We start from the raw sequence: 14164 nt of genomic DNA, 5'->3' as shown, positions 1-14164 counted from the left end.
AGCCCCCCTGGGCGTTCTTTCTCCCTTCTAGCCCTCGCCCTTGGGCGCTCGCTGCTTCCCCAGCCCCATCCCGTCCCGCTCCTTCGGCCGGCCAGCGGGCAGGCGGGCAGGAGGGCAGCAGGCGGGCGTGCGCCCCGGGGCGCGCAGCGAGCAGCAGCAGCAGCAGCATTTGCAGGCGGCGCGCTCGGGGCCCCCCGGGACAGAGGGGCTCGGCTCCACTGGACTCGACTCGGGGCCGCGGCGGTGCATGACTCGGCCCCGGCCCCGGCCCCGGCCCCGGCTCCGGCTCCGGCCCCGGCCCCGGCCCCGGAGGCTGCCGCCCCAGCCGCCGTCGCCCGCCCAGCCCGAGGGGCCTCCCCGGAGCCCGCAAACATGTCGGCGCCGCTGGGGCCGCGGGGCCGCCCGGGGGCCGCCGCTCCCCAGCCGGCCGACATGCCCGACCTCAGCCACCTCACGGAGGAGGAGCGGAGGATCATCCAGGCCGTCATGGAGCGGCAGAAGAAGGAGGAGGAGAAGGAGCAGTCGGTGCTCAAGTAAGGGCGCACGGGCGCACGGGCGGGCGGGCACCCCGCGGTCTCCCCGGCTTCCCGCCACGCAGGCGGGCGGGCGGGCGAATCGGGGCGCGCGCGCGGGTGGGAATGACTGAGCGCGAGAGTGCGAGTGTCTGGGGGGGCCCCGGGCGTGTGTCCCGAGCGGGTCCGAGGCTCCCCCGCTGGGCCCGGCTGGACCGAGGCGCGCCAGCCATCCAATATGGCCGTGCACAGGTGCTCCCGGGCCTTTGGGGGGCCGCGGAGGCCGCCCCGAGTTGCTCCCCGGTCTCTCCGGCGGGCCTAGGCGGCGGGGCCCCGAGCCCAGGCGCCTCCGTCCCCCGCGGGGCGCGGCGGGCCTGGCTCTGTCTGGCTCGGGTGGGTGTGCGGCCGCCGCCGCCATCTTCGGCCCCTCCTGCCCGCGGTGCTGTCGCCCCGAGTCGGGCCGGGTCGGGTCGGGTCGGGTCGGGTCGGGCCTGGCCCGGCGACCGAACGACCGAACCACCGGCCGACGCTCTCGGGGCGACGTCCCACCTGCTCCCGGCCTGGGCCCGGGCGTTGGGAACTTCAGCACCAGGGAGCTGTCCACCTCGCCTCCGGGCTGAGGTTGTAGGGGGCTTCCTGCCTGCCTTTTGCACCCCCTTTTCCCAACTCTTGTCGCCTTTTTTTTTCATTCTTTCTCCCTCCCCGAACCCCGGTTTTGGGACGATTCGGTTTCTTTAGTGACTCTCTGGAAGAAGACATCGCGTGTGTCTGTCTGTCTGTCTGTCCCGGACGTGGCCAGGCCCCTTGGCAAAAATGTTGGCCCCAACTAAAGCTTTTTTAGACTTTTTTTTTCTTTATTTTTTGGGGAGATTGCTTAACTGGGAGGTGAACCCCTATTATAGCCTCTTTGTGACTGTGAACCCCCCCAAGGAGGATGTTCTCGGCCCCGGCCCCCCCACCCCCCGCGCACTTGCTCGCACTTGCAAGCGGTTGAGGCAACTGACTGGCCCGACCTGGGCATCATGTGATGTGTAAGAGCAGTGGGTTCAGTTCGCTGTTCTTGAACGCCCCCGTCGAAAAAGGATGCTACCTAGGATTATTTTTAAGTAATTGAATGCAGAATACTACCTTAAACACTCCAAGCATCTCTCTACATGTTTGAGAAAACGCTGTCGTCCCCCCCCCCCCAATACAAAAAGAAATCCAAGGGTGGGGCTGAAAAGAGAGCCATGGACTGAACACATGCTTTGCACAAAGGCAAAGGAGGGGTTCAGGTACCGCCTCCCCTCCAGCAGAGCCCCCCAAATCTGGTTCTCTAAGCACAGCTGGTAATAAGTCCTCTAAACCCAGAGACTGAAGTAGCCCCTGGGCACCTTCAGGCCCAGGTGCTCCTGCTCCCCCCCACCCCGCTCCTAATACCCCAATATATGTGAGGCCTAAAAGCAAACGTATTCCTCACAGTTTGAGTGCAGCTGATAATGGCATCTCTGAAACTGATTTCTGGGTGCGAAAACGCCTTTGGGAATGTAACTTTCTAAAATCTGGGGAAAAGAAGAGAGATTTAAATAGTTTCCTTCTGCTACTGGAGTAACAAGCATTACTTCTGCTTCCTTCGGGGGGAGCTGTCCTGTGACACGACTTTCCGGGTGGGATGCAGTATCCTTTAATCCTTATAGGTTGGTGAAGTGGTCTCTTGACTTGCCATCAGCCCCATGGTAGAAGTTTTTTTTTGGGACGGGCACACCCAGCAGCAATCAGAAGTTACTCCTAGCTCTGTGCTCAGGAATCGCTCCTGGCTTGGGGAACCATATGAGCTACCGGGGATCAAACCTGTGTGTCCTTACTGGGTCAGCCGCGTGCAAGGCAAAAGCCCTACTGCTGTGCTACCACTCCTGCGTCCGAGTTAAAAGTTTTATTTTCTTGTGATAAGCGAGATTTCAGGTTTATAGTGCAGTAGGCACTACAGTCGTGTCGCGAGATAAGCCTTGTGACTTATTTATTTTATAAGAGATACTTTGTACTTTGCATTGGGCTGTTTTGGGACCCTACCCAGGGGTGCTCAAGAGAAGGATGCCTGCGATGCCCCCGAAGATTAGTTTTCTCCTGTGCTTCATCGAGCCCCTCAGCAAGATCCCTCTGGTCCTAGTTGTACTTTTTGACCCACCCCGCTCCATTCTCCCCCACTCCGCATTTCTAGCAGCCACTTAGAAGCGAGGTCCAAAATTATTTGCCTCTGCTGGACGTACTTCCTTTAGCACAGTGCCCTCAAGGCCGGTCCATGTTGGCACAGTGGCAAGATTTCATTCCCTCTAATAGGGCACAGCCCTTACTTTACTTAACTTTATTATAGGTATTAATTATGCTAGGATTTTGATGACTAGCTGTTGGATATTTAGATAGCATAGTTTTATGTTTTTACTCTAATTACAATAAAAGCAGCATTGCCAAGATGGTGTTCCAATAAAATGGAGCTTTATTTATCTGACCCACATGCTTACAAATGTTTATTATCTGCTAAATCATAATCGCTGTGTAGTTGCAAATTTAGTTTTCTTATGTATAGAAATTTGAAGGTTAAGTGAACTTTAAGTACCGAGCCAAGAATTGTTCCAAGTGAACAGTATTTAGGAAAACATGGCAGGAAAGGTTTTCCGGGTCTCTATATATTACTTTACTGTGTAGATATTTTTTTGAGGAAGACCACACTCAAAAGAGACCTTACTCTTGGCTTTGCACTTGGAAATTTATTCTGGCAGTGTTTGGGGGACCATATAGGATTTCAGGGGTTCGAACCCAGGTCATCAGCGATAAATGCCCTAACCTCTGTACTATATTTTTGGTCCCTGTGTGAATAATTTTGATATTGGTTGCATTATACATATACATACACATTTTCATAGTGTAGGTAAAAGCAAACATCCTCTAACCATATACGAAATTGCATTGATGATAAACCTTTTTATTTTTATTTTGATATCTATTTGTGTCTACTTTATCCTGGGAGGGGTCAAATTTCAAAATAACTTATGTAATTTCAGAGTTATATTATATTTTATCTTATTAAGTGCGTTGAAATTAAAGCATAATACATTGGCTAATTTAATTTCAAACATTCTTTAAAAATGTTTCTTGCTTTTGTAAGAAAATAAGAGTAGGCTGGGAGCAGAATAGACTTTATTATTGGGTTATCCTAATGAAAGACAGATTGTTTTGAATAACTTGACAATTTATTAGGTAGCGCTTCAACTTTAGATATTTGGCTTATAAGAAAAATATTATTTATCTTCAATGATTACTATTTCCCATTAAGTCATAGGCTATTTATCTGCCTATCACTTTAGTATACTCTGTTTTCTTTCAGTCATCTCTATTTAATGTCAAATTGACATCTATTTCAGAGAGGGTCATGGGCAGAGACTCTGAAGTGTCTACTGTCTTTTTTACAACTGTTTAGTAAGTTTGATATATGGGAAATGGATTTCTTGTTGTATTTGTTTTGTGTTACTGTTGGTGGTACCCAGGGGTTACTCTTGGATGTGTGCTCAGAGATCATTCCTGGTGGTGCTTGGGGGATTCTGTGAATTGAACCTTGGCCAGTCACATGCAAGACACATATTCTACCCACTGTATCCTGACCCAGAACTGGAATATTTTTTATAAATATAAAAACCACAAATCACATAAACTACTTCCATAGATTCTCTTGTAAAGAATTTTTCAGTATCTTTACAAAATGAGTTTTGGATGATCCAAAGGCATGATATTTCTATTTTGGGGCCAGAGTGATAGAACAGCTGTAGGGCATTTGCCTTGCATGCAGCTGACCTAGGACAGATCTGGGTTTAACCCCCGGCATACCATATGATCCTCCGAGCCAGGAGCGATTTCTGAGTGCATAGCCAGAAGTAACCCTTGATTGTCACTGTGTGTAGCCCAAAAGCCAAAATAAAAACATTTCAATTTTTTGGGGCCAGAGAGATAGCATGGAAGTACGGTGTTTGCCTTGCATGCAGAAGAACAGTGGTTGAAATCCTGGCACCCCAGATGGTCCCCCAAGCCTGCCAGGAGTGATTTCTGAGCATAGAGCCAGGAGTAACCCCTGAGCACTGCCAGATGTGACCCCCCAAAAAACAAAAAATTCAATTTCTTATAAAAAGTGGGATTACAGATATTTAATATACAGATTGACAGAATCAAAATACATTTAACTTATAGATAAATAATACATGTTTTATTTTATTTTATTTTTTTTTGTTTTTTTTTGGGGGGGGGGCACACCCGGTCACAGGGGTTACTCCTGGCTCAGAAATCACTCCTGACTTGGGGGACCATATGGGGCACCGGGGGTTCGAATCACAGTCCGTCCTAGGCTAGCACAGGCAAGGCAGTTGCCTTACCTCTAGCGCCATCGTGCCGACCTCGTTTTATATATTTTTAATGAGGGATATGCAGCCCAAGCATTTGTAGACCACTATAATATCCTCTCTTAGGAAAGTAATTAAATATTAAATAATGAGCCATTTTTCACCAGGCTAAACATCCCATACTCAGGAAGTTTTCTGTCATAATCACATATTGCCACTTGATACATAAGTGAGAGTCGAGACTTTTGGGAAGTAATATTTTAAAAAAATCTCAGTAGCTCTTTAGTTAGTATTTATTTATTTACTTTTGTTTTTGAACCACACCTGGTGATGCTCAGGCTCTATCTATTATATTCAAGAATCACTCCTGGTGTTTTTGGGGTAAGAGTGGAGGTGGGAGATGGCCTGGGGATAGATATTGGACCTTAGTCACTTCCATGCAAAGCAGATATCCTCTTTAGTGAATGATTGCTCCAGCCCCTAGTATTTATTATTTTTAAATCCTTATATCAATTTCTTTGTTTTAGTTTGTGGGTGTGGGGTGGAGAAATAGTACACTGAATTGGGCATTTGCTTTGTGCTTGTTGACCTGAGTTTGATCCCTGGCATCTTATAAGGCCCCCTGATTACCACTAGGAGTGATTACTGAGTACAGTAGAGTGAGGAACAATCCCTGAGCATCCCCAGGTGTGACATTAAAACAAAATACAACAAAACTAAGAAAGGTTTAGTTTGTGTCAATCTATCAGTAAAATCTATGCTGCTTTGTTGTTGTTGTTGTTTATTTTGTTTTTGTTGTTGGTTTTTTGTTTTTTGGATCTCACCCGGCAGTGCTCAAGCATCACTCCTGGCTCTATGCTCAGAAATCGCCCCCGGCAGGTTTGGGGGACCTTCTGGGATACTGGGATTCGAACCACTGTCCTTCTGCATGCAAGGCAAATGCTTACCTCCATGCTATCTCTTCGGCCCTGTTGCTGCTTTTTTTCTAATTTGTAGTATGATGGAATGTAAATCATGGGGTACAGCTTCACATCTCTGTTTAGATGTTTCTCTACACTCCTCAAAGGTCCAAAGGTCTAGTATCTTTCTCAGGAAGTTCATTCCTACCTTTTTTCTCCAGCCCGTTTTTCTCTCCCTTCTGCTAATTACCTTCTTTTCTCCTAATCTAAAAGTTATTTCTGTGGCAATTAGCTCCTTTAATTTGGTTGCTTATATTCTGCATTAGAGAAACCACTCACCAATCATTTTTCAGACTCTAACTAACTTTGCTTAGCATTTTCACTCAGGTCTTCAAATGTTGTTCAAAGGAGGCAACATTCATCTTTTTTTTTTTTTTTATAGAGGAAGTTTGTACATGTGACACCTACTAGGAACCTTCCTATATCCTTCAAACTCTGTGTGGGGGTATTATTTCCCAATAAACTATTCTGCTGTAGATGTCATTGTAGTTTTCTTAGTAGTGGAGCTGAGCCTTTTGTATTGCTTTTTTTTTCTCTCAGTCATTTATTTACTTGTAGATATCAGTTGTTTTATGATCTGGCTGCTTACTTTATTCTGGCTATGATCTTTACAAAATGCATTTGAATTTCCTGCTTTTGCTTTATGACTTTTGGTTTTTTGGTAGGCTTAAGATGGTTGCTCACTTTAATATGGAAAAACCTACCAGGGGCCAGAGAGATAGTTCGTACAGCAATTATAGGGGTTAAAGCACTCGCCCTGCACACCTGACCCAGGTTCTAACCCTGACATCCCATATGGTCTCCTGATGTCTGCCAGGAGTGATCCCTGAGCATAAAGCCAGGAGTAAGTCCTGAGTATCTCCAGGAGTAGTCCCAAAACAAAACAAACAGACAAACTACTGTTTCCTTTTATTTGAAAAATGAAAATGTAAGAATCTGGCATGGAAAAATGATGCAATTTAATGATGAAGACTTTTAAGTACAAATGATTATTGTATGCGTAAATAACTATGGCCATTGCCAGAAATTGAAAATCTAGAATTTTTATTTGTTTTACGAGTCACACAACAAAGTTTTGTTTTATGAGTTACAGTGCTTAGTGTTTCCTCAAGTTCGTTGCTCAGGGAATCACATGGTGAGGACAGAGTCTCTGCTTCCCTCATGCACAATATTCACTTTCAACAAGCACTCTCCCTGGCTCCATACCCATAATTTGAAGGAATTTAGAAATATATCCTAAAAATTGGTATAATATGAGAAAATATCCCCAAAATAAATATAGATAAATTATATATGTTTATATATTATATATAATAATTGGGACATCGAATAATATTTTGAGTTATATGTAATAAAAAATGCCATCTACTATGCGATAAAGGCAGAGGTAGTGAAGGCAGCCATGATGGACAGGGTGAATTTTGACGTGATATCCTGCTTTTTGGGGGGACATACCCACTGGTGCTCATGAACTATTCCTGGCTTTGCTTAGGGATCACTCTTGAAATGGTCTGGGGACCAGTGTGGTACTGAGCATCAAATTGGGGTTCACCATATGAAGGCAATTGCTTTAACCCTTGTACTATCTCTTCAGCTGAAATCTTTCTTTTACTAATTTATAACTGTGCTTTTTGTTTCTCTTTTTCTTTTGTGCTGGGTTTGAACTCTGGGCATTAATAACTGTAACATTTCTCATCCTTATCTTTGTCTTTGGCATTCGTTTTTTTCCCTTTGTGCTAGACTCTAACAGCTACGCCTCCAATAGTAATGAGAATGTCTTACTTGCATGATTACTCTGCCTGTGTTTCCTCATTTATAGTTTCTCACTAATAGTATCCACCTTGATGTGTAGTTTTCATTAGTGTAGATTTTTGAGTGTTCTAGTACAAGTGGTCATGCAAACATATAGTTGTTTTGTTAACTATGGACAGCAGTCTCTAAATATTAAAATATTATCATAACAATATAAATAAAATCTGTATTTTTCACACTTTTTTTTTTGCCACACTCGGTGGTGCTTAGGGGTTCTTAATGTCTCTATGCTTAGAAATTACTCCTGGAAGGCTCAAGGGACCATATCAAACCCAGGTTGACCCTATGCAAGAAAAATGCCCTATGTGCTGTCTTTCTGGTCCCTTCACTTTTTATTTTTAAATCAGGAGATTATTTTCCTTTTGTACTGGAAAGTCAAGATGTGCCTGAAGGATTTTAAGTGACTTCTCAAAGACCACGATGGGCAGGGGATGGTTTGAAAGCAGTTTCTTGAGAAAGCCTTTTATTCTTCAGCAGTTTGATAACTTAGTGGTAATAGTGAGAATTTTACTGGCACCAAATTATTGATCATTGGCAGTGAGTGAATCTGAGGACACTAATTGTACAAGTGACTGTACAATACACGTATTAACATATTTGTGTTAGTCATAATGTACCTAAAAACCCAGACAGTTTTATCAGATCAATTGCATTCTGAAGCGTGGCACTCAGAGCTGAGGTCGTCCCCTCTTTGCCCTCCCTCCCCAATTTCACACAGTCCTTTCCCAGGTGCCTTCTGCACACTTTTGGCCTTGCTTCAGATTATCTTCTGTTGAGCACTTCCTGCTGCTGATGCTTTTTAAAGTAGGTTTTCTTCCCAACTCTTTATCCCAGCATCTTTAATGTTTCTCTGGTTCTACTTTTCAAAGTTTATAATGATTAAAAATATATAGCCTTGGTACATCATGCTGGAGTATAAGGTTCCAGATAGTGGGTGGTTTTGTTGTTTATAATGCTCACCATTGGTCTAATTATAGATCCAGAAAATAGACTCAACAACACTAAAAACACGAGATCTCAACCAAAGCCACTCAACTTTGTTCTGTGACTGTCAGGGTGACCAGCGTGGGGTACACTGGTGGAGGGATGTTGACATTTGTGGTAGGATTGGTATTGATATAATATTTGCTAACAATCAGCTATCAATAACTTTGTAAATCATTGTTCTTTAGTTAAATAGAAAATAATAAAAAGCAAGTAGTGCTCACCGCTGGAGTCTCTGTTTTTGACCTATGAGATTGTGTTCCTAGTAGTACTTAAAAATATTTGCTGGGTGAATGAATGAAGCATTGGGGTAAAATGCTGTGTCCATTTAGGGATTTTTGTTAAGGTGAATTTCAATAATCTAAAAGGAAAAAGTTTGCCTTGGTGATAATGCCCTTGATTGTGAAACCAAATGTAATTAAAACATTAAAACGTATTGGGGGGGGTGTGCTGGCAGTTCTTTAGTGTTATTCCTGGCTCTATACTCAGAAATTATCCCTGGCAGGCTCAGGCTGAAGGGGATCTAACCCTGGTTGGCCACACACAAAGTAAGTGCCCTACCCATTGTACTATCTCTCTGAACCTTCAAATGTGATTATAATGCCTGTATCCAATTCTGCTTAATTCACTGGAAGCCAACTAAACAGTAATTTTTGGGACTAAAGATATATCTGTTTTGACCAGAAATCAGATGAATATTATATATAATTTTAATTTGAGGAATATTAGACATTAAAAAACATTTGGGGCCAGGGTGATAGCACAGCAGGTAGAGTGTTTGCCTTGCACGTGGCTGACTGGGTTCAATCCCCCGCATCCCATATGGTCCCTGAGCCTGCCAGTAGTGACTTGAAAGTGCAGATCCAGCAGTAACCCCTGAGCACCACTGGGTGTGGCCCATCAACAAGCAAAAAAAAAAAAAAAAAAAGAAAGAAAGAAAGAAAGAAAAGAAATAAAGAAACATTTTGTTTCAAAGCTGTTAGAAATCCTCTACCTGTTTAACAGAACTGAATGACAAGGAATACACAGAATGCTCTACCTAGAAAGATTTTTATATCCTCATGGGCAGTCATCTAAAGCGAGGTGGTGCTAGAGGTAAGGTGCCTGCCTTGCAAGCACTAGCCAAGGAAGGACCGCGGTTCAATCCCCCGGCATCCCATATGGTCCCCCCAAGCCAGGGGCAATTTTTGAGCGCTTAGCCAGGAGTAATGCCTGAGCATCAAATGGGTGTGGCCCCAAAAACAAACAAACAAAAATACTGTGAATGTGTTTTTAGTACATTATAACCAGGATAGAAAATATTTAGACAATCTAATGGATACGATATCTCTTTTTTATCTTTTAAACGTGTCAATTTATCTTTACAAGTTCCTGGAATTTTACCCCTAGACATTAAAGAGACTAATGATTAGAGTACTTTTGCATCTTGTGGTTACTTAATGAAACCTGGATATTAAAACACCTGGAGGGGCCAGAGAGGTAGCACAGCAGTAGGGTGTTTGCCATAGATGCAGAACGACGGTGGTTCAAATCCTGGCTTCCCATGTGATTCCCCGAGCCTGCCAGGAGTGATTTCTGAGCCTAGAGCCAGGAGTAACTCTTGAGAGCTGCTGGGTGGGACCCAAAAACCAATAAAATAAAATAAAAAACAAAACACCTAGAACCATTACCTGGTAACACCAATGTTCTCACAATTAGAACTATGGCACAGTACAATTAAAATATTCCATGGGGCCAGGTTGGGGGCTTTGTGATAGCATACTTGCCTCATAAGTGTGATTATGGATTTGATCCTTTGCACTGAAGAATGAGTGTTTATAAAGTGCTAGGAGACTGCTGTGCATTGTGTCTTGTTGTTATACACATATCATATTGTCATGCCCAAGAGGAACATCATTGTGTCTTGTTGTTATACACGTATCATATTGTCATGCCCAAGAGGAGCATCCGACAGTTTTGGGAGCTGACTGGGTAGGGAAGGCTGGATCTGGGTGGATGAGTAGACGTTAGCGGACCTTGTGGACTCTCCTCATTTTCCAAAAGAGACTGAGCTTGGTCAAGACAGTTAATTGGAGATAGTCTGGAGTGGAGGATTAAAATGGAGGCAAGTCAGAGAGCGAAAGGAGGTTGGGGAAAGGGAAAGCGTGACAAAACTTCTATTCTTTTTTGAATGTGGATTCCATCTTGTGGGCAGTAGGGAGTAAAGGAGGAAATTTTAGGCCGTCTCACCATGTGAAAGGCTCTTTTGGGACCAGACTCTGCTCTTGTAGTATTGTAGATGGATGAGAAAATGCTAGACGAGGGACACAGACTCCTATTAGACTCACAGGTAATAAAACACTGGAGGGATAGGACAAGGCAGTCAGGGTGGAGGCAGAGAAGTAGGACAATGTTGAAAATGTGGCGTGAGTATTACCAGGATCTGATAGTTGTGTAGTGTTGCAAGTCAGCCGCTGATGAGGTTGACTGATGGAGGGATGGAGGATGAGGTCTTTCCCCTAGCTCGGAGCACGCATCTGCTACCCTGTCTAGCCGACGGTTCTGAGGTGAAACGGCAGGTAAACAGCTCGCAGATAGTCAGGCTTGTGGAAATATTAGCTTTATTCGGTGGGCAAGACTGAAATCCAAAGCCTCAGCATCAGTTCCTGCCAAAAGCCCCTCACCTTCCACAGACCCTTGTTTTTATCCCCCAGAATCAGGTACCACCCTAGGGTGGGGGCAGAATGCCAGGTCACACCCTAGGGTAGGGCACAATCACCAATCAGGGTAGGGTCAGTAACATAATAATCCCCTAAAATATTTACATACACAGCAGTGCAGGAAGTGGAAGTCAGTTCCTGTGACATTGCTTCTCACCATGCACTTTTCTGAACTCTTCTACTCTCAGGGCCCATGTTCTCTTGAGATAGAAAGTTGTTTTCATTCTTCTAGTATTTTCATTATTGTAAACATTTCCAGCTTCAATATGAGTTCTAGGTGTAATTGCAGTATGGGTAAAAGTGGTGTAGAGTGGAAAATAATAGAAAATCAAGAAAGGGGAAAGAAGAGAATGTAAAGAGAGAAAAGGGAAGGAAGAAGACCAGGACTGTGAATTTATTCGTAACCAGTCTGAAGGAAGTAGCTTAATCTCTAAGCCTATAAAACTAATAACAACCCCACCTGGTAGACCTTCCAGGAATCAAAGATAGCATAATTGATGGTGCCTCCTGTCACTCAAAAAGCTTTGCTTTCTAAAACCTGGTGGTGGTGGGAGTCATTCTAATTTCCTCCTACTCGAGTTCTCAGATATAATCAATGATTGAATCCCGCCATTTATCATTGTCTTTGAAATCTGTCTCCAGTCCATCTTCATCATTACCATCCTGTTTCATGCCTTCATTATATTTTGCTCTTTCTTTCTCCTCTCCTCTCCTCTCCTCTCCTCTCCTCTCCTCTCCTTCCTTCCTTCTCTTCTTCCTTCCTTCCTTCCTTCCTTCCTCCTTCCTTCCTTCCTTCCTTCCTTCCTTCCTTCCTTCCTTCCTTCCTCCCTTCCTCCCTCCCTCTTTCTTTCTTTTCCTTCCTTCCTTCCTTCTTTCCTTCCTTCTTTCCTTCCTTCCTTCCTTCCTTCCTTCCTTCCTTCCTTCTTCTTCCTTCCTTCCTTCCTTCCTTCCTTCTTCCTTCCTTCCTTCCTTCTTCCTTCCTTCCTTCCTTCCTTCCTTCCTTCCTTCCTTCCTTCCTTCCTTCCTTCCTTCCTTCCTTCCTTCCTTCCTTCCTTCCTTCCTTCCTTCCTTCCTTCCTTCCTTCCTTCCTTCCTTCCTTCCTTTCTTTCTTTCTTTCTTTCTTTCTTTCTTTCTTTCTTTCTTTCTTTCTTTCTTTCTTTCTTTCTTGTAGCATATGAAAAAGTTTCCATAAGATGATTCTTGGAATTGTATATAAAAGTGTTTCCTTAGGATTGTTCTGTGACTTTTGCCCCACCTAACCCTTCCAGGTGGGGTGCTGTGGAGTTGGGAATAAATAGCTGGAGGGATAGGAGTTAAGGGTCCTTCTGTGAAAAGCTGCTGGCTGCAGGAGGATTCTTTGGCTCTCCTTGCCCGATCTTTTAAACCCTATCGTTCTGGTCTGTGTGGATTATTATTTGCTGCGGATAAATATTTCCAAGGTCTTCCCCCGAAAGGGGACAAGGGGATGGGAAGTAATTTCTCATTCTGGGGACTGTTCTTGGATTCACAAATACCCAGCCAAGATAACAGCGAAGATATCTTGCACTTTCTTTCTTTCTTTCTTTCATGGTACAATTGGCAGTGCTTGGAAGTGATTGTTGGCAGTGCCACAGGACCATGGCAAGGATAGAGACAGAGTCCCAGCCTTCTCATGCAGATCATGTGCTCTAGTCCATGCTGGTGATCTAGTTCAGGTCCTTTACATGCAAGGCACACAATCTACAACTGAATCACAGCCCTCTCCTTCCTCACTTACATTCTCCTTTCTTGCTTATTTTTTTCACTTTCACTAACATCCCCTTTAATCCAGCTGCCTAAATAGTAAAACATACTAACTCACAAATGTATTTTAAACTCTTTGGTACTCTTCAGTACTTTCCCATTGCATTTTGTTTAAAAGACAAGCCTTGAAGCATCATAGAAGACTCCTTTAGTTGATTAATCCATATATATCCAGTAGACTTTCATGGGCACTGCTTGTTTTGGTTGCATCAAACAATTTGAAGTGAGTTACTCTAATTGAAGAAAAACATCATTTCAGTGGTTTAGTACATACTGTTTTCTTTTGCCTTGAAAGCAAAAGAAATCCATTTTCCATTTTCTCTCTGGATAAGTCCAACATTCACCTCGTCTCCACCCTATTGAGAGCTGGGGTACGTGACTTTACTTTCACAACTCTCACAGCAGACGGTTATACCAACTATTGCATTCACACAATAGTTCACTGGTAGTGAGTGCTTACTGGACTATATTATATATGTATTACTGGGTTCATCTCTTCAGTGGCAACTGTAGGAGATATCTATTTTCTAGTTTTAGAGATAAAAATTACTTCTTATGTTTAAAGTTGTCAGGAGGCAGTCAGGACTTAAATTGTAGTGAATTGTAGAGTTTACACTTGTAATAACTTAATTTTATTCTAGTTGTAGACTTATTTCTCTTTTCTGGTAAATTTTAGAGAACGGATAGTGTTCCCAGTGGATTTTTTTAAAATCTTGAGCATGCAGTAGATGATTGTGAATGAATAGTTAGGTCTGGCACTCCCTGAGTGAATAACTAGCTGTTAATACTAAGCAATGCATATCTCTGGAATATGCATTTATAAAACATTTATTTTATAACACATTTGTTGTATTTCTTAGACATGTGATATCACTGATAATAATGGCATTGATTTGTTAATTAACAAACAATGAGCAACAAATGTAATAAGTTAGAATAGAAAATGTAGTAAATACTGCTTTTCCACTTAATAGTTCTTCATCTGGTAAGAATTTTATTCTAGAATGTGAGCTATATTGTCTCCTTTTGCTAGTGATAGACCTGTAAGGGAA

General features: G+C 43.5%; 1 protein-coding gene across 1 annotated transcript in view; it reads left to right on the top strand.

Annotated features, from left to right (window-relative positions):
- Window positions 1-356: 356 nt before the first annotated feature.
- The window catches only part of RIMS2 (regulating synaptic membrane exocytosis 2), a 565766-nt gene continuing 551958 nt past the window's right edge, over window positions 357-14164 (top strand). The window contains exon 1 of the mRNA XM_049773842.1: window positions 357-533. Within this exon, the coding sequence (XP_049629799.1) occupies window positions 373-533 (161 nt within the window). The 5' untranslated portion in view covers window positions 357-372. The remainder of the gene's footprint in view (window positions 534-14164) is intronic.

Source organism: Suncus etruscus, chromosome 5 (assembly GCF_024139225.1).
Source record: "Suncus etruscus isolate mSunEtr1 chromosome 5, mSunEtr1.pri.cur, whole genome shotgun sequence".
NCBI lineage: Eukaryota > Metazoa > Chordata > Mammalia > Eulipotyphla > Soricidae > Suncus > Suncus etruscus.
The sequence above is the reverse complement of the archived record's forward strand: the minus strand, read 5'-3'. Positions and strand labels throughout refer to the sequence as shown.